This window comes from Phyllobates terribilis, unplaced genomic scaffold, assembly GCF_046119375.1.
Source record: "Phyllobates terribilis strain yellow unplaced genomic scaffold, ASM4611937v1 Scaffold_8__6_contigs__length_399053987, whole genome shotgun sequence".
In the NCBI taxonomy this organism is placed as follows: Eukaryota; Metazoa; Chordata; class Amphibia; order Anura; family Dendrobatidae; genus Phyllobates; species Phyllobates terribilis.
The window spans coordinates 321946723-321967980 of record NW_027362768.1 but is presented as its reverse complement, the minus strand read 5'-3'; the positions used below and the strand labels follow the sequence as shown (position 1 = coordinate 321967980).

The window sequence follows — 21258 nt, the reverse complement described above, 5'->3', positions numbered from 1 at the left end:
CATAAACCTGAGTCCCCATTGTGGTGCCAAGCCGCTGTATATACTGATGTTCCTGAAAGGTGAACACATTATGCTCCAAAATAAACTTTATACCATCCAACAAAAACACCCTTTGTTTTTCTGGCATATCAGTTATTTTTGATAAATAATATGCAACTGATTGTATACCCAAATCATGCTCTATATTAGAGTAGAGTGCATTAACATCCATGGTTATAAATATGCAGTCTTCCTCCCATATTACATTTCTACATTCTGTGATAAGTTGACTAGAATCTAGCAGGAAAGATGGTAATTTCTTGACCTGTTCTTGTAAGAACAGAACTATTTAGTTTGACAGGTAGCAGGTCAAAGATCCTATGCCTGATATAATTGGGCGCCCTGGTGGATTCAATAGGTCTTTATGGACCTTTGGTAGATGATAAAATAGGGTCTTATTTGGAAGTTTATTTGTTAAAAATAGTTTTTCTTTTCTATTTAAGATGTTTTGTTTGAAGGCATTATTAATCAGGCTGTCATAATCCTCCTTAAAAATTTTTGAGGGATCTATATCCAATTTCCCATAATACCTCTCACCCGAGAGTATATTGTATGCCTCCCTTAGGTAATCGGCACGATTTTGTATGACGATTCCTCCACTCTTAAGACATTGGAAAAAAAAAAAATTTTTATTTGGTTTCATTCAGATTAGTTTTTAATGTTTATACTTCTATGCTTGTAAAGCTCTTGATAAAATGGGAGTGAAGGATTTAAAACCTTGGTAAAACACACGCCCAAAAATGATATGCACTGACCTTATATATAAAATGCACAAAGCAGTAGTAGCCTATATGTAGTACCTGAAGAAGGCTCAAAAGAGCTGAAACGTGTTGTATGCTTATCTTAATAAAATTTGGTTATTTAATATATCACCGCATACCACCCCGGAGAATGATTACAGTGTGGAGAGTGAGAAAGATCAGGGAGTATCAGGCGAGAGTGATTCTCATTGCACCCTTTTGGCCAAAAAGACCATGGTTTTCTCTCCTGAGAATGTCGTCACTATCAGACTCATGGATCCCACTGGAAATCCTGGACCTTCTTGCTTAGGGACCAATATTTCACTCAAGTAAAGGGTTTCCACCTTGCAGTGTGGAATTTGAGAGGGCCATATTGACTGGCAAGAGGTTTTCACCAGGCTTGGTTTCTACACTGTTAAAGAGCAGAAAACCCATAACTACCAAAATCTACGGTAGAACATGGAAAAAATTCTTACATTTTCTAGGAAAACCTCCAGTCAACGCCATCTTGGAGTCCCTGCAGAAGGGGTTCGAGTTAGGACTAGCTACCAGCACGCTTAAGGTCCAGATATCAGCCTTTGGGGCTTTATATAACTGCAACCTCGCAGCTAATAAGTGGAGTGCAAGGTTCATCAAATCCTGCGGTAGGTCCAGGCTGGTCTCTATACCCAAGGCGCACCCGTGGGACTTGAATCTGGTACTTGAGCCTTTAACCAAGAAACCCTTTTAACCAGTTCAGGAGCTGTCGGCAAAATACCTTACTCTCAAAACAATTATTTTGGTGGCTTTAACGTCAGCCCACAGAGTAAGCGATTTACAGGCCCTATCCATAAATCCTTCATATACACAAATATTTGAGGCTATTGTAATTGTTCTTGTATGTATAGCCCTTTTTCAGATGTAAAGTGCCATGGAATAAATGGAGCTATAGTAATAAATAATAATAGAGTAGTGTTGAAACCTGACCCAGCATACCTCCTAAGGTTGCGCTCAAATTTCATAGAACTCAGGAAATTGTTCAGCCCTTCTTTTGTGACAACCCGAAGACCCCAGGAGAACAAAATTGTCATAACATTGATGTTAGAAGGGCTCTATTGCAATACATACATGTAACTAGCCAGTGGAGACGAGGCCAATCCCTGTTTGTAGCTTTCCAGGGGAGTAGGAAGGGTTGCGGGGTGACAAAAGGGACTATAGCCAGATGGAATAGGGAGGCCATTTGCTTAGCCTATTCTGCCAGTGACACCCCGATCCCTGACGGCATCAAGGCTCACTCCACCAGAGCCATGGCTACCTCCTGGGCAGAGAAGGCAGAGGTATCAATAGAGCAAATCTGTAAGGCTGCTACCTGGTCGTCACCATGTACCTTCTTTAAACACTATTGGTTCGATCTATCCTACGTAACTGACTTAACCTTTGGTAGAAGGGTGCTGCAAGCGGTGGTCCCTCTTTAAGGTGTTTCTTTCTACAAAAGTCTCTCAGGTGTGCTGTCATGGGTGAAGGGAAAACACCAAGGTTACTTACCGGTAGCTGATTTTTCCAGAACCCATGACAGTACCTGCATATCCCCCCCCCCTTTTTTATCACCATATGGGTGTGCACGCTAGCTGGGTGTTATGTCATGTGGTGTTGGATTTTTGTATAACTCTTTTTATGTAGGTCCTCTCAATGCTCTGTAACCAACTTAAGCGGGGTAGGGGTGCTGCCCTTTTATTTTAGATGGTTTCCTGTCCTCGATGGGCGGATTCTCTCTCATGTGTGCTGTCATGGGTTCTGGAAAAACCGGCTACCGGTAAGTAACCTTGGTGTTTTCCTGGATAAACTTCATGAATGGCAGAATGCATGCAGCAAACGATGGAATTCTTTAGGATGGAGAGACTATGTCGAGATCCTTCCAGAAGGACAGAGTCTGAACATCTCAGAGGCAGTCAGTCACTGATAGATAGTGGTAAGAGCAGTGCATCACGTTTAATTTGTGTAAAGATTATTCAGTCAGATGAGTGCAACAGACAGAGGTAGAACAATCTCATTGAGGTTGCTGCCTTAGGGAGAAGCAAGGTACTGGACGAAGACCACCTTTATTTTGGAGAGATACAAGGAACGAAAAGTGACAGGAGAATGCTGCCAGCTGGAGACTGGTCTAAAGGAAGTATTGCTACTAGGAAAGAAATGTCCTGGATCAGTTCTAGGAAAAGCCCTGTAAGGCTTCAAGAACAAGGATGAGTCTGCTCATTTGGAGAAGAGGCGACGACCTCTCAGAACCATGTGTCGGAAATGCAGAAACTGCATGTCTTGGAAAAAGTGAAAACCGCCACCTACCCCAAATGGTTCCTAATTGGGTAGGGTGCTTTGTAATGCTGAGCAAAACGGGATGCCTCTGTAACTGGAGGAATTGTCTGACTGGCCGTGAGGACCGGCTTAAAGGAAGGTTTCTTCATTTCTTGAGGCGTGTAGGCATTTTTTGGCAAATGGAAGACAACAGGGGAGGGGGGAGAACGCCTGATGCAACCTTTGCTAGCAGGTCTTCTGATCTAGCCTGTGGGATCATCTCAGATGATCTTTGTGCATCTTGGTCTCAAACAGATGGGAGCCCTGAAAGGAGAGATCCCTTACCTTCAGGGACTGGATCACTGCCCCGACACCGGGGCGTTGATCATGTCTCTATCTTGAGTGCCTAGTCGGAATCCAGGCACGGTTCCAAGTTGGCATGCTGGTCCGATTTCTGCGGTTATTGATAACTAGTGCAAACTAGAAGACATGGTGAGATACAGAGACCGAGATGATAAAATTGCTCGAGCTTGTTTAAACTGATGCTACAATCTAACTTTTGGATGTGGAGTAGTTGGGTCTGACTCGCTGTGTGTAGCGGACAGATTACCAGGGAGTAGTCAGCATAGATAGACGCTCAATAATTATGAATAGGGTCTGGGATACCTACTCAGTTTGGGCACTAATTGGGAGAGAGTATTAACCCATACAGGGAGGGGAGTGCTCTCGTCACAAGACTCAGTGGGCTTCCAGTGGTAGGTTCTATGGGAATTATCGCTTCGTTGGGTGCAAACAAAATGGTGACCAGGGAGTGTCGGGTGGGCTGGTATGCGCAGTCTTCTCTGAGAAAGAGAATGCAAATGGCAGGAAGGAGGTAGTGGATGCTGCTGTGTACAGAGAGGTCCTAGAGGAGCAGATAGCCTATTTGTCCATGGGATGGAGTGCTGGCACAACTCAGCAGCATTCAAGGAAGGGGCTTTACTCTCCTGTCCTGAAGAAGCTTGATTCTAGAATACACAATTGTCTGATTTTGAGTCAGATTTGATGCCACTGCATTACCGAGTTAGGTAGCCTAGATTCTGTACGCTCCATGCAGCATGTCAAGTTCTGGGAGGCTGGAAACAAGAGGCAAGGACTTTCCACACCAGTACCTGAACGCCGACTGTTTCAGGAAATGGTCCTGCCATTCAGACAAGAGACTGTACTGTCTTATGTCAGGAACACCAGCCGAGGCCATTCCCCCTCTGTTTCCCTATTTAAAGGAGAAGAGTGAAAAAGATTTGTTTAAAAAAATGCCATAGGCAGACATGTCTGCCTCCTACGTGACACAAAGCTTAACTAATTTAGTCCGGTGTCTGCAGATGGATGGAGTCTGCAGAGGGGGAGCCGACTTTTTCTTCAAGTATAATTCTTAGTGTTAGTCTTCTTGTGGCAGTAGCACACACCCATGGTTTCCTGTGTTCCTCCCACCAATAAAGCGACTGAGAAGCAAAGTCTTAGGCTGCGTGCCCACTATGCGTTTTTCAAGCTTTTTTGCCGTGGAATTTCCGCAGCGAAAAGGCTTAAAAAACACTTGGTAATACGTGCCCCTTGTTCCCCAATGTTAATCCGCATGTGCTGTGCACATGCTGCGGAAATTTCCGCTGCAGATTAGCATTGCGGAAAAATACGCAGCATGTCCATTAATTTTGCTGACACGCAGCGTAATCGCCGCCATTGACTTGCATTGGAACGCGTGACATCCGCATCACTGCATCTGCACATGCGGATATCACACGGTTCAATGTGCGGATGGTACCCAGGTCTGGAGAAGAAGAGACTCTCATCCAGACATGGGTACGATAAAACCTGTTAAAAAAAGAATTTAAAATAAAAAATAAAGATTATACTTGCCTTCCGATGTCCTCCCGGTGTTTTCTCCCCTCCGTCTGGTCTGCTGTATGGGTCGTGGTGTTGTGAAGGACCTGCCATGATGTCATTGAGTCATGTGACCTGTCACATGACTCAATGACGTCACCGCAGGTCCTTCACAACACCGCGAGCCGCCCAAGACACCGGACGCAGCGGAGAAAACACCGGGAGGACATTGGAAGGTAAGTATAATCTTTTTTCTTTATTTTTTTATCATTCTTCTTTTTTTTTTTTTTTATAACTAACTTGGTCACACTATATAAATCCATGCCGGTTCCATGGATTTATATAGTGTGACCAAGTTGTCAAGCACTTTTCCAAGTGATGCTAAAATCGCTTGGAAAAGCGCTTGATAACCCGTATGCAAAAACGCTTGACAAATGCTTCTACCTGGCGGGAAAAATGCATGTAAAAACCGCATGCATTTTTCCTGCCAGGGAGAAGCAGAAAAAATCTGCAGCATTTCTGCATCATGGGCACTTAGCCTTACACTCCCAATGTTTACTACACAGCGAGCACAGCTGTAATCGCTCCGCTGTACTCTTGACAGCCTGCTCTGCATACATGATCTGCAGGGTTTAAACACAAATATCCTGCATCTTAGCCTGCATGTTAGCCATTTACCTGCAGATATAGGGTTATTTTCAAGGTGAAAGGATGACTTTAAATTAGTGCATAGTATGTGCATGAGTTTTTTTTTATTTTTTTTTTTATATTTGATCATGCAATAAAGCTGCATATTACACAGTTCTAGTGTTTTGCATGGGTAATATAATATTACATGTTGAGCTTTCAGATGAATTGACAGGGCTGCCGGAACAAGAGATGTTCTTTTGAGCAACTCTGGCCTAATGAGGTGAAACACTTTGTGTTTAATTGTTTTGTCATGTAGCATAATGTCCAAGAACATCAGAGAATTAATTCTCTTTGTTTCCTAAAAATCTTATCATTGGAAAAAAAACTTGAAATTTTTAAATTCCTCTGAAATTCTAAAGAAATTTTAAATATTTATCTACCTTGTAGGCTCTCGTAAAACCCTTGGCCGATGGAGGATTCTTACTATTCTATTTCCCAACCCCTATGACTGGTTCCTATGGTAGGTGTTTTGTTATCTTCAGAAAATTATAAGGGTATTTCAGCCAAATACATTTTTACCCTATATGGTAAATGTTTATTCAGTAGGGGTCCAAGCTGTTGGATCATTAGAATGGGGAACCTTAGTTTACACAGCCATGACTAGATGAATTTCGAATGAAGTGGCAATCAAGCATGTCCCCTGCTATTTCACTCAATGTCTATGGCACTGACAAACAGCTGAGTGGGTAGATGGCAAATGCTTATGGCTAGAATACCCATTTTTAAAAAGTTTCTAGTAAATCTAAAATGGTGTTTTTAACATTTCAGGTGCTCAAAGTACAAAGTCGTACCCCCTGCATGCACTTTTTATTTATCCAGAGTCCAAAGAAACTCTACAGCCTGGTGAGTATGATCCTGATAAAAATTCTATGAATCAACGGTATTGTCTGTCAACTGCTTTATAGGAACCTTGTTTTAAACACAAATCATTAAAAAAAAACCTTTCTAACTGTTTCAGTTACAACTTTATTACTAAAGAAAAAATATGCTCTTGACCCAGACAGGATATTGATCTTTGTAACCATTTTAAATTGTTCCAGCTTTTTAAAAACAAATCATCCAGAATGTTGGTTGAATTCACCACAGCACAATTAAAGGGGTTGTCCGGTATTAATCTGCAGTCACTCTATGTAACTATAGACTTGTGAATCCTCACACCGTGCGCACTGCATCCTGTGGGGATTTTCCGGGGCAGGGGCAGTGGTCATGTGACCGCAAGTATGCCATATGCATATGACGCGCCCCCTGGGCCGTGGGGTACTCGGTAGCCGGGCCGGTCGTTGCTAGGGGAGATGTCACAGTGGTGGTGACCCGGTCCGTGACAAAGGGCGGTCAATAAAAGGGGAATTTGAGAAAGGGGATTATAGTTTTTATATAATGTTTGTGACGCCACCTGTGGTATGCGGCTATATGGAGCCACCGCTGCGGTGCTGAACCTCTGGAGCCGATGATGACGCAGCAGAGTTGGTTCAGCTCTCCACAGGCAGAGCTCAGCTCCAGGGAAGGAAGTGGTGATTTTATAGATGTTGCTGTGCGGTGTAGTGCAGAGGATGGCGCAGTTAATAATCAGTCCACAACTTAATGGCGGTTTCCTCTTATCTTTACTTGCGGTGGTTAGGCAAACCGGGGCATGGGTACTAACTGGTAGTAGAGGTCTGGGCAGCCTGGAAGCAAGTTGGGAATCCACCTCGCCAGGTGAAGTTGTAGGCCTTCCCTTTGCGCTAATCTCTTTGGCCCTGCTGCTTATAGCTGTGCTGTGGCCCTCGTCCCTGAGTAAAACGTCTGTTCCTCACCCGTATGGGAGGCAGCTCGGGCTTTCCTGGAGTGTCGCTCCCACGTGGCGGTGCTGGGCCCTATCGTGCTGCTGAGCCTCCGGGCGTCTTATTGGGCCAGGAGACCTGCAGTCTCCTGCCCTCCGGTTTCTGCTGCTGGGCCTTCAGTGCCCCACAACCTCGGACTCCGTTGTCCGGGTTCTTCTGCGCTTCTCTCCTCTGGGGTGAACTGCCGTGCAGCTCCACTCCCTAGGTCTTTCCTCGTCGACGTCCTGACTTCAACTCCTCTCTGCTGTCCTCACACTAACTAACCCCGCCTCCAGATCCCAGTTGCTAAGGGGAGGAGCTCCCCTTGCTGGTCTGGAGCCAGGAAAGTGTTGCATGCTAGCAAAACCTGATTAGGGGACCCCTCCTTGCTTCCAGGCATGGCATCACCCCCCTTGTGAGGGAGGCAATGCCACTGTGGCAACCGGACTCCTGGGGTGCCACACATACTCCCAGCCTCATTTCGACTAGACTGTTTACGTTCTTGCTCAATACACTTGCATTGAGCGAGGCCTTGCCTATCTAGTCGGAATGTAGCCGGGAGTATGCATATTGGAGAATCTCCACAGCATGCAGTGTGTGCGATGTGAGGATTTATAAGTCTGCAGTTGTTTTTTTGTTTTTTTTAAAGACCGAACATCACCTTTTAAGGATATTTGAATTAAGATATATGCTGGCAAAATGGGCACATGTAAAGATATTTGCAACTTTGAAAAGTGCCAAATTGTGATGGGTAGATTACTTAGTTCAGATCATCTCAAAAATGCTATGAAAGAGTTGTACACACTGCTATGCAGTTTGGTGCAAATGGAGCTGTGTGCACAGCCCCGAACCATCTAGAGTACCCATGCTGAAGATTGAAAGTGCCTAAGAGTGGTCACATGAGCATCGCAACTGGATTAATGGAGCAATAGGCAGTCCATTAAAGAAGTTATCTACTACCCTGACTGAGTTACTAGTTTTTCCATAACTGCTTAAAGGGGTTGTCCCACTACTTGGACAACCCATTCTTGATAAAAATGTTTTGCCCCGATAAAATAAAAAAAGCCTATACTTACCACCCATGCTGGAGCCGTTGCGGCGGTGTCGGCGCTCGCGGTCCCGTGGCCCACTTGCTGCTGTTATGACACGTGATGCCGGTGCCCAATCAGCTTTAGCATCACTGTCCTCGCCTTCGGACAAATCGAACATGAAGAGGAAGTCCAAGGATGCAGCTGCTCTGACTTCCTTTTCTTGCTGAATTCAACAGGAGACTGGGACAGTGACTTCAGTGCTGATTGGGTGCTGGTGTCACAACAACCGCATGGGAGCCCCGGGGAGAGCGAGTGTGACACCGCGGGAACGGCTGCAGCACAGGAGGGGAGTATAGGTTTTATTTTATGGGGGCCAAGCGAGGGTTATGAACATGGGTTGTCCAAGTAGTGAACAACTTCTTTAAGGATAATGCCCCTAAATAATCTCGTATACCTTTTCTGTCAAGTTTCCTGTTTTATGCTTCTCTATCTCGACTCCTGTGCCCTGGCATCAGCTGTTACAGCAGTCGCTTCCTCTTCAGAATCCTCTGCTCTCTTCTTCCTACATTTCCCATTATTCCTTCTGCTGGGCTGCAAGTCGGCAGTGAGCACCGACCTGTAACTCCAGCACTTTGTCCTGTACAGAACTCTTAAGGGAATAGAAGTAATGCATAAAGCACCATTACACCAGCCCTAAAAATAAAGATTATCCCCTACTCTTCCTCACTTACATGGATGATGGGATGTACAATGGCTGGATGGATGAGGAGAGATCTGAATGTAAAGAATTTCTGCACTATTAGTATAATGAAGACACATGCTTAAAAGGAGCAACCAATAATTGAAAATTTAAAAAGCACCTAGCATGAAAATGATGACTGTATCACCGATTTAAATAATAAAAATAAGGTTGCTAAGTAGAACAAAATATAAATGGCGACTTTGACAAAAAACAAAAAAAAAAAATATCTATATATAAATGGCATACTAAGGAGAGAAATGGTAAGGAAATTTCCCTCAATATCTGTTATGAAAGATCTGTAGTAGTTGTCACATGGATATTATTATTATTTATTTATATAGCGCCATTGATTCCATGGCTGTATCAAGTAGATTCGATTCATTCAGTCTTTGGTGCTATGGCACCTCCTGTTAAGCAGTTGTCTTTGGTGTAGGGCACTGCCTGTTAAGTAGTTGTCTTCATTATATTAATCATGCGGAGATTCTTTACCTGCTTTATACTGGTCATTGTTAAACTACTATGGGGTGCGTAGAACTATAATTTATCTCCAGTAGCTAGCAGTGTGTCAGTATTGCATCTTTAGTACTTTGATTGGAGGCGCTGGTGTATTTACTACTGTATATATTAGTAAGAGATATACTTTAGACAAGGTATCCAGCAGTGTATGCACATGTATGTAAACTCTGTGCTGTATACATACAGATACGAGAGAGCTGTGTCTGGCACCTTTATCAAAAACCGAGTGAGCTCTGCTGAATGCAGCCCTGCCCACCCCTTTCCTTTTCAGAGCCCCAGAAGTGAGGGGGGACTCTGTCATGACATCACAGGAAGCAGGAGATTTATAGCCAGAGATCATGTGACCAGAACATCAGCTCCAGCAACAAAGTATTTAGTGAAGTGCTTATCTATGGCAGTTAGTTCACATGAAAGGGACATGTAAAGTAGGGGCCAACTCCTTTTAACATTTTAGCTTCATATGGGTCTCTAAAACAGCATAGACAAAGTAAATATAATTGAAGTGACTTCAGCATTTTTATAGTTTCTCAGAAAGTCATTTTACTTATTGAAGTCATCCATATTTTTTTCTTCTTGTTGTAAACTTAAGTATAACAAAAAAAAGCATTTTTTTTTAAATTTTTTTTATTTTTTGCAGCATCACATTTTAAAGCCCCATCTAGTCCCACGCCAGACAGCCAAGAAATTATACCAGAACGGCCAACCTTTGTCTCTGCGTTGCACTATGCCATATTAAAGTGTCAGACTGACACCTCTGATAACTTCAACATCGTTGTGGAGAAACATGTGCGCTTCTATTTGAAACAGCGAGCAGAAGGGTCCCATAAGCACAAAGACTATGTTATAAGACCTTATGATCAAAGGTTGGATTTGAAAAAAAACCTCTTTGTTGCACCTTATGATCGAGCTCAGATACACCCTTCTTTAAATAGTTATCTTCATGGGTCAGAAGCCTATACCATCCCTTTAGAAAGGGCAAAAGAGCTGATTGTGGAAACTCGAAGGGTTCAGCAGTTCAGTCCAGTGTCTGATTATGAACCCATTGAAGATGATCATGACCTCTCAACAAACACACAAAAAGTTGCCAATGAAAGACTGTCCGAACATGCAAGTTATGATCAGGACAGAATAAAAAACCTGATTAACCTAATTCAGATGAAGAAAAGCGCTTCCAATAATACGGAAAATAGCATTGCTTCCAGTGGACTGAAAACTAAAAACAACACAGAGAACAGCCCAGAAACAGAATGGAAACGTACTACTGAAAACTTCCTTTGTAACAGTAAGTATTGGCTTATGTTTCCATTAAAGTATTAGGTTTGTGTGCAGTGCAGCTTTTAGGATATGAGGTGAACACAATTGGTTTCCATTGGCAATTTTTGTGAGCAGAAGATATTTCTCGTTAGTAGCATTGGGGGACTCTGAACCATGGGGATACACCCTGGATTTAGGAGGCTTACCTTAAGTGAGAAAAGTGACTGTCTGGTGTGCTATCCCCTATCCTCCAACATAAGGCAGCTCCGTTTTTAGCCTAGTATCTTCTACAGTTTATTTTCTTTCTAGGTAGATGTTGTGGATATCCTCTGCTTTTTTTCTTCACTCTCAGGGAGGACATACCATGTACTTCACAGTAGTGTAATTCCCTGTGGACATTAAATCTCCACCTCCAGCCCCCACATTCGTGAGCGGTTACCAAAGGCATTGATCCCTGCGGGCATTTAAGATGTTGGAAGGGTATAATCTTTACATCCCACATGGACTCTTTCCCTTTGGCTTTTTATTTTACTGGACTGACCACTGTTATGGTGCCTTTTACTCAATTTTCTGGGGTTTTCCTGCTATTGAGGGACCTTCTCTGGTCCCCCATAGCCCTCTCTGTTGGGCTTTAATCTTTCCTTCCTTTTTTTGGCCTACTGCGCAGACATCTACGACCATGACAGCCATAGCTAATCGAGGCCACAGCTAATTCTAGTCCTTTTCCTGAACTCCCTTCTGGGAAGGGTTGCGTAACAGGATCTTTCATGGCAGTCAATGCTGTTTGTCTTTGTATATTGTGGGAGGGTTCCTTTGTTTCCCAGCCTCTCCTCCTCACTTCGAGACCTGGGTTTCTTTCTCCCAGTCACTTATCTGCAACAGAGACCCCTAGTTTACATCTTCATCCTTTAACTCCAAGGGGGTCATTGTCCCAGATGTAGAATACTTCCACGGTAATAAGGTATGTGCCCACGATGCAGATTTGATGCAGCGCGTTTTTGCCTCTCCCCCCGGCAGAAAAAAACGCATGCATATTTAGGCTGTGTGCCCACGATGCGGTTTTTTAAGCGTTTCCGCAGCTGCAGAAACGCTTAAAAAACGCATAGTAGAAGGCCTGCCATGTTCCCCAATGATAATCCGCATGTGCTGTGCACATGCTGCAGAAATTTCCGCTGCTGATTATCATTGCGGAAAAAAAACGCAGCACTACCAATTATTTTGCAGAAGTTATGCGTTTTCGGCGCCATTGACTTGCATTAGAACGCATGTATTCCGCTTCACTAGATAAGCACATGCGGAATACATGCTTTCAATGTGCGGATGGTACCCAGGTCTAGAGGAGAGGACTCTCTCCTCCGGACCTGGGTACCATAGAAAACTGTTATAAAAAAAAAAAAAAAAAAAGAATAAAATAAAAAATAAATGTTATACTTACCTTCTGGCGGCCCCCGGTGTGCTCGTCCTCTCATGCCGGCAGATCGCGATGGACTGGGACCTGCGCTGACGTCATAGTCATGTGACGGGTCACGCGACGCTGACGTCGGCAGGTCCTTCAGTGTACCGCGATCTGCCGGCATGAGAGGACGAGAGTGAAGCAAGACTCCGGGGGCCGTCGGAAGGTAAGTATAGATTTTTTATTTTTAAACGTTCTCTACGGTCACACTATATAAATCCATGCCGTTTGCATGGATTCATATAGTGTGACCAAGTTGACAAGCACTTTTCAAGTGATGCTAAAATCGCTTGGAAAGCGCTTGTCAACCCGCATGCGGAAATGCATGTGAAGAACGCTTCACATCCGCAAGTCCCTGGCAGGAAAAAACGCATGTACAATCCGCATGCGTTTTTTTCTGCCAGGGAGATGCAGAAACGCTCAGGAACAATCCGGAGCATTTCTGCATCGTGGGCACATAGCCTTACATGCGTTTTTTTTTCTGCCAGGGAGAAGTGCTTTTTTACATGTGTTTTTCCAAGCGATTTTGATCATCACTTGGAGAAGTGCTTGACCAGTTGGTCACACAATATAAATCCTTGCAACTGGCATGGATTTATATTGTGTGACCAACTTGTATGTTTTTAAATGCTACATCTATAGTTTAAAAAAAAAAAAAAAAAAAGAATTAAAAAGTTAAAAATAAAAAAAACCTGTATACTCACCTCTCCGGTCTCCTCCCGGCGGCGGCGATCCTCTCTCCTCGGCGGCCCGCGGTGTACTGGCAGGACCTGCGGTGATGTCATTTAGTCAGCTGATGGTCACGTAACCATCACCTGACCACTGACGTCAGCGGTCCCGTGACCATCAACTGATTAAATGACGTCACCCCAGGTCCTGCCAGTACACCTCGGGACGCCGAGGGGAGAGCGGGTCGCCGCCGCCGGGAGGAGACCGGAGAGGTGAGTATACAGGTTTCTTTTATTTTTAACTTTTTTATTTCTTTTTTTCACCGCTTGATAGCCGGGATGGAAGAGGAGTTGTAGTCTCCTCTTCATCCTGGGTACCACACGCACCGCGATTATGCCGCAAATTCGCGGCCCTTGAATTTAATTGAAACACAGCAAATCCACATATACCTGCGGGTTTGCTGCGTTTCAATGTTCCTCGATGGCCGCGAATTTGCGGCGTAATCGTGGTAGAAATGGTCATGCTGCGTTTTGCACATCCGAATTCACATTGCTTTGCATGGCAGACTGTTTTACTAGCGTTTTCGCGGCCATAAAAAATACTACAAGAATGCTACGTGTGCACATAACCTTACTACTCCAACCTGTTTTAGTTTCCAAGAACTGCTTGGTCAGACGTTTTCTGGGCTTGAAAAGACTCAACAAATTAGTGCATTTGAAGATTTTGCATGATCCATCGTTGCTTTCCTGTAACTAGGAGAATTGCTCTTTTCATTAATATAAACAACCTGTATCTTCACAACACCATCCCACCAGCAATTGTGCTTTTATCAATTTTTTCTTTCCGGTTTGTCACTCTCCTTTGGACTATTGACAGCTCGAAGGTTCTTCACCAAGATGCTTGTGCTTTTATGGTATTCTTTTATGCCAGAGGGGTGGCAGTCATCTCTTATCTTGATGATTTTTTGTTGAAGGACCCTGTCTAGCGAGGAAAATCTGTGAAATCTCCATATCACCTTAGACTCTTTGGAGCACTTGGTTGGATCCTCAACCGATAGTAGTGTCTGACTCCAACTCAGCACCTAAAGTTTCGGAGCATGACCTTTGGCAAATGGGTGGGTTGAGTTTTCCTCCCACTATAAAGGTGTCTCCTTTTTTTTGAGCTCCATCCGTGGACAGAATGGTTTGTTTTTGAGGCGGTGCCATTTGCCTAATTATACAATGGCCCACTATTACATTCCATACTGTCTCTTTGGAACAAATCACTTGACTCCTTGGATCATCGCATCTGTCTTTGCATTCGAGTCCGCAGAGATCTTCTTTTGTACCTGACAGTCCCTACTCTGCTTTCTGTCAGATCCTTCCTTCCCCTTCAATGACAGGTGATGATGACCAATGCCAGTATCTTGGAAGTGGTGTTTAACACCACTAGAGACTAGGCTTTTTCGTTAGACGCTCAAGTCACTCCATTGACAGGGTTCTCTCTGCTCTATGTCTTCCCTCCTCTTCCCCCGCATTCTCAAGGAGTCATAGTGAAGGGCATTCCGGTGATCTTGACTGCTCATGACTGTCCTCGCTCATGCATATTACTCCAGCCTTATGCAGCTTATCGCAGATGATCCATGGTTCTTTCTTCCTTTTCACAAATGTCTTTCACAAGGTTCTCTGTTTCACTCCACTTGCTTTAGGTGTGTTTTATGGGATCTAAGGGTCTCTCTGACTTGATTGTCCAAACGATGCTGAATGCTTATAAGTTTCAGTCTGCAAGTTCTACCACTGTACCTGGAGGCCCTACTTTCGATGACTGAGATGTCAATACCATGTTTTTCTCCATTTTTAGGATACTTTCTTTTCTTTAGTCCAGTCTGCATGCAGGCCTTAGCTTTGCTTCTCTGGAGCAACATGTTTTTGCCCTTTATATACTCTTGGCATGTGCTAGCTTTTGAGAAGCCAGTTAAGACATTCCTTAGTGGTACATTGCATCCCTCCTTCCTGGGACCTCAACCTTATCCTGTTTGCCTTCCAGGCATCTGTTTGAGCCTCTATGCAGGTTCATTTCATGGAAGGTAGCATTTTTGGTGGCTTTAGCCTTCATCTGTAGGGTGTGTTAGTTTGTTGCTGGGCTCTTTTCCTTGTTCTACATCAGAACAAAGTGATCTTATGCCCCGTACCTTCCTTTCTTCTAAAGATGGTCTTGTCTTCCAGATCAATGAGGACTTTGTCCTCCACTCTTTTTTCCACCTCCAGTTCATCAATTGGAGTATTCTGTCCACTGTCTAGATCTGGTCAGGGCCTTTAGGGCCTATCTTTCAGTTACGAAGTCTTCTTCCATTCAGTCAGGCACGAGGCTTCTGTTTCTCAGGTCTATAATAAAACTACCTGGTCAAATTCTACAAGATCCACTCTGTGTCAAGCTGGCATTGGCAGAAGCCATACAGTGATGCTAAGTGATCTATATGATTAGCTGTTTTTTTTTGTCCCGCATCCATTGGGACCGGTCTGAGACGTCCCACGGTCTTGTCCCCAATGCTATTATCGAGAAAATTGAATTTTTGTACTTGCGTAAAATCCCATTCTAGTTGAATAGACTGGGGGACACAGCTCCTACCCTATTCCTGTTTCTTTTATCCGGAAGTCAAACCTGCTTGCTTGTGATCTGTGTGGTTTTCTTCCCTGGTTTCAGGTTATGTTGGTTGCTTTCAGTTTTTTTGTTATGAAGTTTTTGCAGTTTTTTTGTTAGTTGCTCCTACTGCTTTTGGCACTAAACTGAGCCGCTTAGCCTCAGCCCGGTAGGCTATACCCTCCCCTCAGATACTAAGTGCTCACGATGCAGAAATGCTGCAGATTTTTTCTGCATCTCCCTGGCAGGAAAAACGCATTGGGATTTTACATGCTTTTTTCCTGCCAGGTAGAAGCGTCTGTCAAGTGTTTTTGCATGCGGGTTATCAAGCGCTTTTCCAAGCCATTTTAGCATCACTTGGAAAAGTGCTTGACAACTTGGTCACACTATATAAATCCATGCAACCGGTATGGATTTATATAGTGTGACCAAGTTAATAGTTAAAAAAAGAATAAAAATGGTAAAAAATAAACATTATACTCACCTTCCGATGGCCCCCGCTCTCCTTCTCCGGTGCGTCCGGTCTCTTGTACGGCTCGTGGTGGTGTAAAATGACCTTCCATGACGTCATTTAGTCATGCGACAGGTCACGCGAGCGCCGACTTCAGCGGTCGCATGACCGGTCACATGACTAAATGACGTCATGGAAGGTCCTTTTACACCATCGCGAGCTGCTGGGGAGCCAAGACGCACCCTACAGGAGACCGGGGGACATCAGAAGGTGAGTATAATGTTTATTTCAGCAGCAGATGGAAGGAAGGGAGACACAGTCATTACTAGTGGGTAGGCGGAGCCCACATAGGATAGAACACCTCAGATTAAAAAAAGAGTGTTGTCCGGCCCCTCCAGCTTGGGCTCCTCCTACTCCAGCTCTCCAGTCTAAAATTTGAGGTCACAGAGGATGGTCGCTGCTGGAAGCAGCTCCTCAGAAATTTTTTTTATTTTTATCGGACAGAGACTTGGACCCCCGTGGTCTTGAGGTCTCAGCGCTGCTGGACCCCCATCCCTCCCTTGGCGGATCTGCATTACCCTTTGAGAGAGGTCCCTGCAGAACCCTGCCGGCCCCGGGGGGATGAGGGATGCTTCCCTGGCGGGGACGCAAACCGCGCATCTGGGGTCCCTGCGTTCTCCGCCCTGGGGGGAAGCTTGGGCACAGCGCCACAAATCCCTGGGGGTCCCTGTGGCGCTCAGCTGGGTGAGTACTCAGCATGTTAATGTGTTTTGAGTGCTTCAGCGGCTGCTGCGGCAGCCGCTGCTACATGTATTCATGTGGTGACTTGTGTTTTTTTGGCCGCAGGTGGATGCCTGCAGGACATGGAAGCGGGGCAGGAGCGGAGGAGTCGCGCGCGCTTTTTTTGAAGCCGGCGGGGGGCGTGGCTTCACGCTTTCGCGGGCAGGAAGCGCTCTGAGCGCGCGCTTTCTCCTGCCCCTCCTCTTCCGGTTTCTCTCTCCTGCCCCTCCTCTTCCGGTTTCTCTCTCCTCACAGCGCGGCGGCCATTACTGAACGGCTTCCATCGGGCTCCTCACTCTCCTCTCCTCCCGACAGACCGAAGGAACACTGCACCGCGGCCAGCTGGGTGAGTTGCTTCTGCCTGTCAGGGCAGAAGCTTAACCCCTCACCCCCTCAGCGCAGGGCACCTTTCTGAGGCACAATAAGGTGGCAGACTGTGCTGTCCTGCAGCTATTACCTCATATAGAGGTTCCTTTTTTTGTCTGGGGCTCGCACATCCTTTTCATTTCACAGAGGTTGTGGGGAGTCTGCGACATTAACCCCTTATTAGGCGGTTATCCCTTAATTGGGGGTCAGCTGGGGTAGCTCTCTTTAAGAGCTTTAACCCTTCAGCTTTCTTTTAAGAAACCACACTGTCCTACTTACTGACAGGTTTAACCTGCCATATACTGTGTGAGGGCATGTCAGATCAGGGTCCAGGAGGTGCGGACCGTCTCCGAGGTCCGCTACAGGATCAGTCTCGCGTGTCTGACACGCAGGAGTCCTCGACGGCGTCAAGCGCAGCGGTCGGGGGTTTCGGTGATGGGGCAGTGGTCAAAATGGAGGCCCTCACTCGTTCTATTGATGGCCTGTCTGACCTTCTAGGTTATTGGGTGTCAGCTAGATCCTCTCATGGCAGGAAGCGCCACAGGCCGGTGCTGCCCTCCCCACGCAGCGACTCGGAGATCTCTGTTATGGAGGGTTCCCCTTCAAGCTCAGATGGGGAGATGTCCGATTCGGATAAGGAGGATCGGCAGGGGCACTCTGCCTCTTTTTTGGGCCGTGCAGAGGCTTTTATTGGAGCCATGAGGGAGGCGTTACAGTTTCCGGAGGAGGTAACTAGACGTCCTGGTAAGTCGGCCCGGATGTTTCAGGAGTCGCATAGGTCGCGCTTGGCATTACCATCTCTGGATGAGCTTAATGGGGCAGTGGAGAAGGAACGCCTGTGTCCAGATAAACGTTTTCAGGGGACACGGTTTTTTTGAGGCACTGTATCCGTGTTCCACGGAGTTGATTGATAATTGGATTCCTTCTCCTGAATTGGATGTCCCTTTATCCCAGCTTAGCAAATCCTCATTACTGCCTGTTAAAGGGAAGGCGAGTCTGCAGGATCCGCTGGACAGAAAAACGGAGATGGCGGCGAAATCCATCTACGAGGCCGCGGGTCATGGATTCAGAGCGGTGCTAGGATCCATGTGTGCTTGTAAAGCTTCCCTAAGCTGGTTGGACCATCTACGGACGGCGTGGCAGGATGGATCCCCGCTATCCGAGGTAGATGGGCTTTTCAAGTTGTTGGAGGATGCGGCCCGATATGGCAGTGATGCAGGTTTGGATACCGCGTCACTGCTGTCCAGGGCGCAATCCTCGGCGGCAGTCAGAAGAGCACTGTGGCTCAGACAGTGGACCGGGGACGCGGTTTCCAAGCAAGGTTTGCTATCTTTAGCTTACAAGGGTGGTCAGTTATTTGGATCTGACCTCACGGAGCTGATTGTCAAGGCAAAGGCAAAAGAAGCGGCCTTACCACAGCGAAGAACTGTGGCTTCTGCGTCGGGCAGGCCTAGTGCCGGTAGTAGTCGGCGGCCCTTTCGGTCCAGGGGACGGTCCGGTCAGCCCTCTTGGGGATCGGGTCGTCCCTCTTTTTCAGGAAAAAAGGCTTCTCAGAAATCCCGCACTCCCTGGAAACAGAGCTTCCGTCAAGACAAGCGGGAAGCTGACAAAAAGCCCGCTAAGGTGGACTGACGCCAGGTTTTCACTCGAGGGCTCTCGAGTGGGGGGTCGCCTGCTCCAATTCGAATCGACTTGGGCGTCCCGCGTTTCGGACGCCTGGGTGACGCGGGTTGTGTCAGCAGGCTACTTCATAGAGTTTCTTTCTCGACCCCCGGACAGGTTTTGCCGATCTCGCTTTCCGTCAGAGCCCGAGCTAGTTGCCGCTCTACGGCAGGAGGTCGATTCCCTTCTGCAGAAGGGTGTGGTGGTACCGGTTCCGCCGGAGGACCGGGGAAGAGGGTTTTATTCAAACCTCTTTGTGGTCCCCAAAAATGAGGACAAATTTCGCCCCATTCTGGATCTCAAAAGATTGAATCGGCATGTCCGCACCCGGAAATTCCACATGGAGTCGCTTCGCTCGGTTGTGGCGGCCCTGTCGCAGAACGACTTTTTGGTGTCAATCGACATTCGCGACGCTTATTTGCATGTTCCCGTCGGAAGGGCCCACCAACGCTTCCTTCGTTTTGCCATAGGTCAGGACCATTTCCAGTTTGTGGCCCTACCATTCGGGTTGGCCTCGGCGCCCAGAGTTTTTACAAAAATTCTGGCACCTCTCATGGCGATCCTTCGAAGACAGGGGGTTACGGTTCTTCCCTACCTGGACGACCTTTTAATTGTGGCGTCCTCAAAGGAGGAGGCGGTGACGGCTCGCAATCTATCCCTTCAGCTCCTGGAGGACTTCGGGTTGCTGGTCAATTGGAAGAAGTCGTCTCTGGAACCGTCGCAGTCAATCCTGTTTTTGGGGATGCATTTCGACACGGTACGAGCAGTGGTGTCCCTGCCTCCAAACAAGCAAGCAAGTCTTCTTCGACATGTACAGGTTATGAAGTCTTCGACAGCAATGTCCCTTTGAAGGTGTATGCGCCTTTTGGGTTTGATGGTGGCGTCAATGGAGGCACTTCCGTTTGCCCAATTTCATTCCAGGACTCTCCAAATGCTCATTCTGAACCGTTGGGATCGATCACAGGCTTCGCTGGATCGCAGTGTCATCATCTCCCACAGGGTGCGAGAGTCTCTAGAATGGTGGTTACGTCCGGAAGCGTTATCCCTGGGGAAGTCCTTCCTCCTTCCGAGGTGGTCGGTCATAACCACCGATGCCAGCCTGTCAGGCTGGGGGGGTGTCTGGAACGATCTCTGGATTCAGGGAGTATGGTCGTCGGAAGAGTCTGTCCTGCCGATCAACATCCTGGAATTGAGGGCGATTTTCCTTTGCCTCCAACACTGGACGGTCCCTTTAAACGGTCTGCCAGTCCGAGTGCAGACAGACAGCGCGACGGCGGTCGCGTATATCAACCATCAAGGTGGAACGAGGAGCTCCAGGCTCATGATGGAAGTGTCTCGGATCCTGGTATGGGCCGAGGCCAAGGTGCCAGCCATCTCTGCGATTCACATTCCGGGAGTTCAGAATATCACGGCGGACTTCCTCAGTCGCGAGAAGGTGGATCCCGGAGAATGGAGTCTTCACCCAGAAATTTTTGCACAGCTGTGCTCCCGTTGGGGAACTCCTCAAGTGGATTTGATGGCATCAAGGTTCAACACCAAGTTACCGACGTTCATGTCCAGGTACAAGGACCCGAAGGCTGTGGCGGTGGATGCTCTGGTGGCTCCGTGGGACCAATTCGAGCTAATCTATGTGTTCCCGCCGATATCCTTACTTCCTCTGGTGTTGCGTCGGATCAGACTGGAAAGAGTCCCGGCTATGTTAGTAGCCCCAGACTGGCCAAGGAGGACGTGGTTCTCGACGCTGGTGTCGCTTCTGGCTGCGCCTCCACTTCCTCTCCCTCTTCGCCCGGACCTGTTAACCCAAGGGCCCGTTCGTCATCCGGACCTGAAGTCTCTGCGTTTGACGGCGTGGCTCTTGAGACCGAAATCTTGACTCATCAAGGTTTTTCAGCCGAAGTCATTGCCACTCTGCGAGCTGCCAGGGGTCCTGCCACTACTAGGATCTATCACAAGTCTTGGGAGGCCTTCTTTTCATGGTGTTCGGGTTCTTCAAGGAACCCGAGGATTTTTTCCATTCCAAATTTGTTGGCCTTTTTGCAGTATGGCCTGGACAAGGGTTTGGCAGTTAGCACTCTGAGGGGTCAGGTTTCTGCTTTGTCCTTGCTGTTTCGGAAGGCTATCGCCTCGCGTAGGGACGTTCGTTCCTTTTTTCACGGGGTAACCCGTCAGTTTCCGCCGCGGAAGGCGCTTGTGTCCCCTTGGCGGCTCAATCTGGTCTTGGAGGCTCTTCAACATGGGCCTTTTGAGCCTATGGACTCCGTTAGCCTTTCTTTGCTTTCTTGGAAGGTTGCCTTTTTAGTGGCAGTCACCTCTTTGAGAAGG

At 46.6% G+C, this 21258-nt stretch overlaps 1 protein-coding gene across 6 annotated transcripts in view; it reads left to right on the top strand.

Annotated features, from left to right (window-relative positions):
* The window catches only part of TASOR (transcription activation suppressor), an 84846-nt gene that overhangs the window by 28536 nt on the left and 35052 nt on the right, over positions 1 to 21258 (top strand). For all 6 annotated transcript variants that reach the window (XM_073644604.1, XM_073644605.1, XM_073644602.1 and 3 more), the window contains 3 exons: positions 5982 to 6054; positions 6363 to 6437; positions 10320 to 10964. In XM_073644604.1, the coding sequence (XP_073500705.1) occupies positions 5982 to 6054; positions 6363 to 6437; positions 10320 to 10964 (793 nt within the window). The remainder of the gene's footprint in view (positions 1 to 5981; positions 6055 to 6362; positions 6438 to 10319; positions 10965 to 21258) is intronic.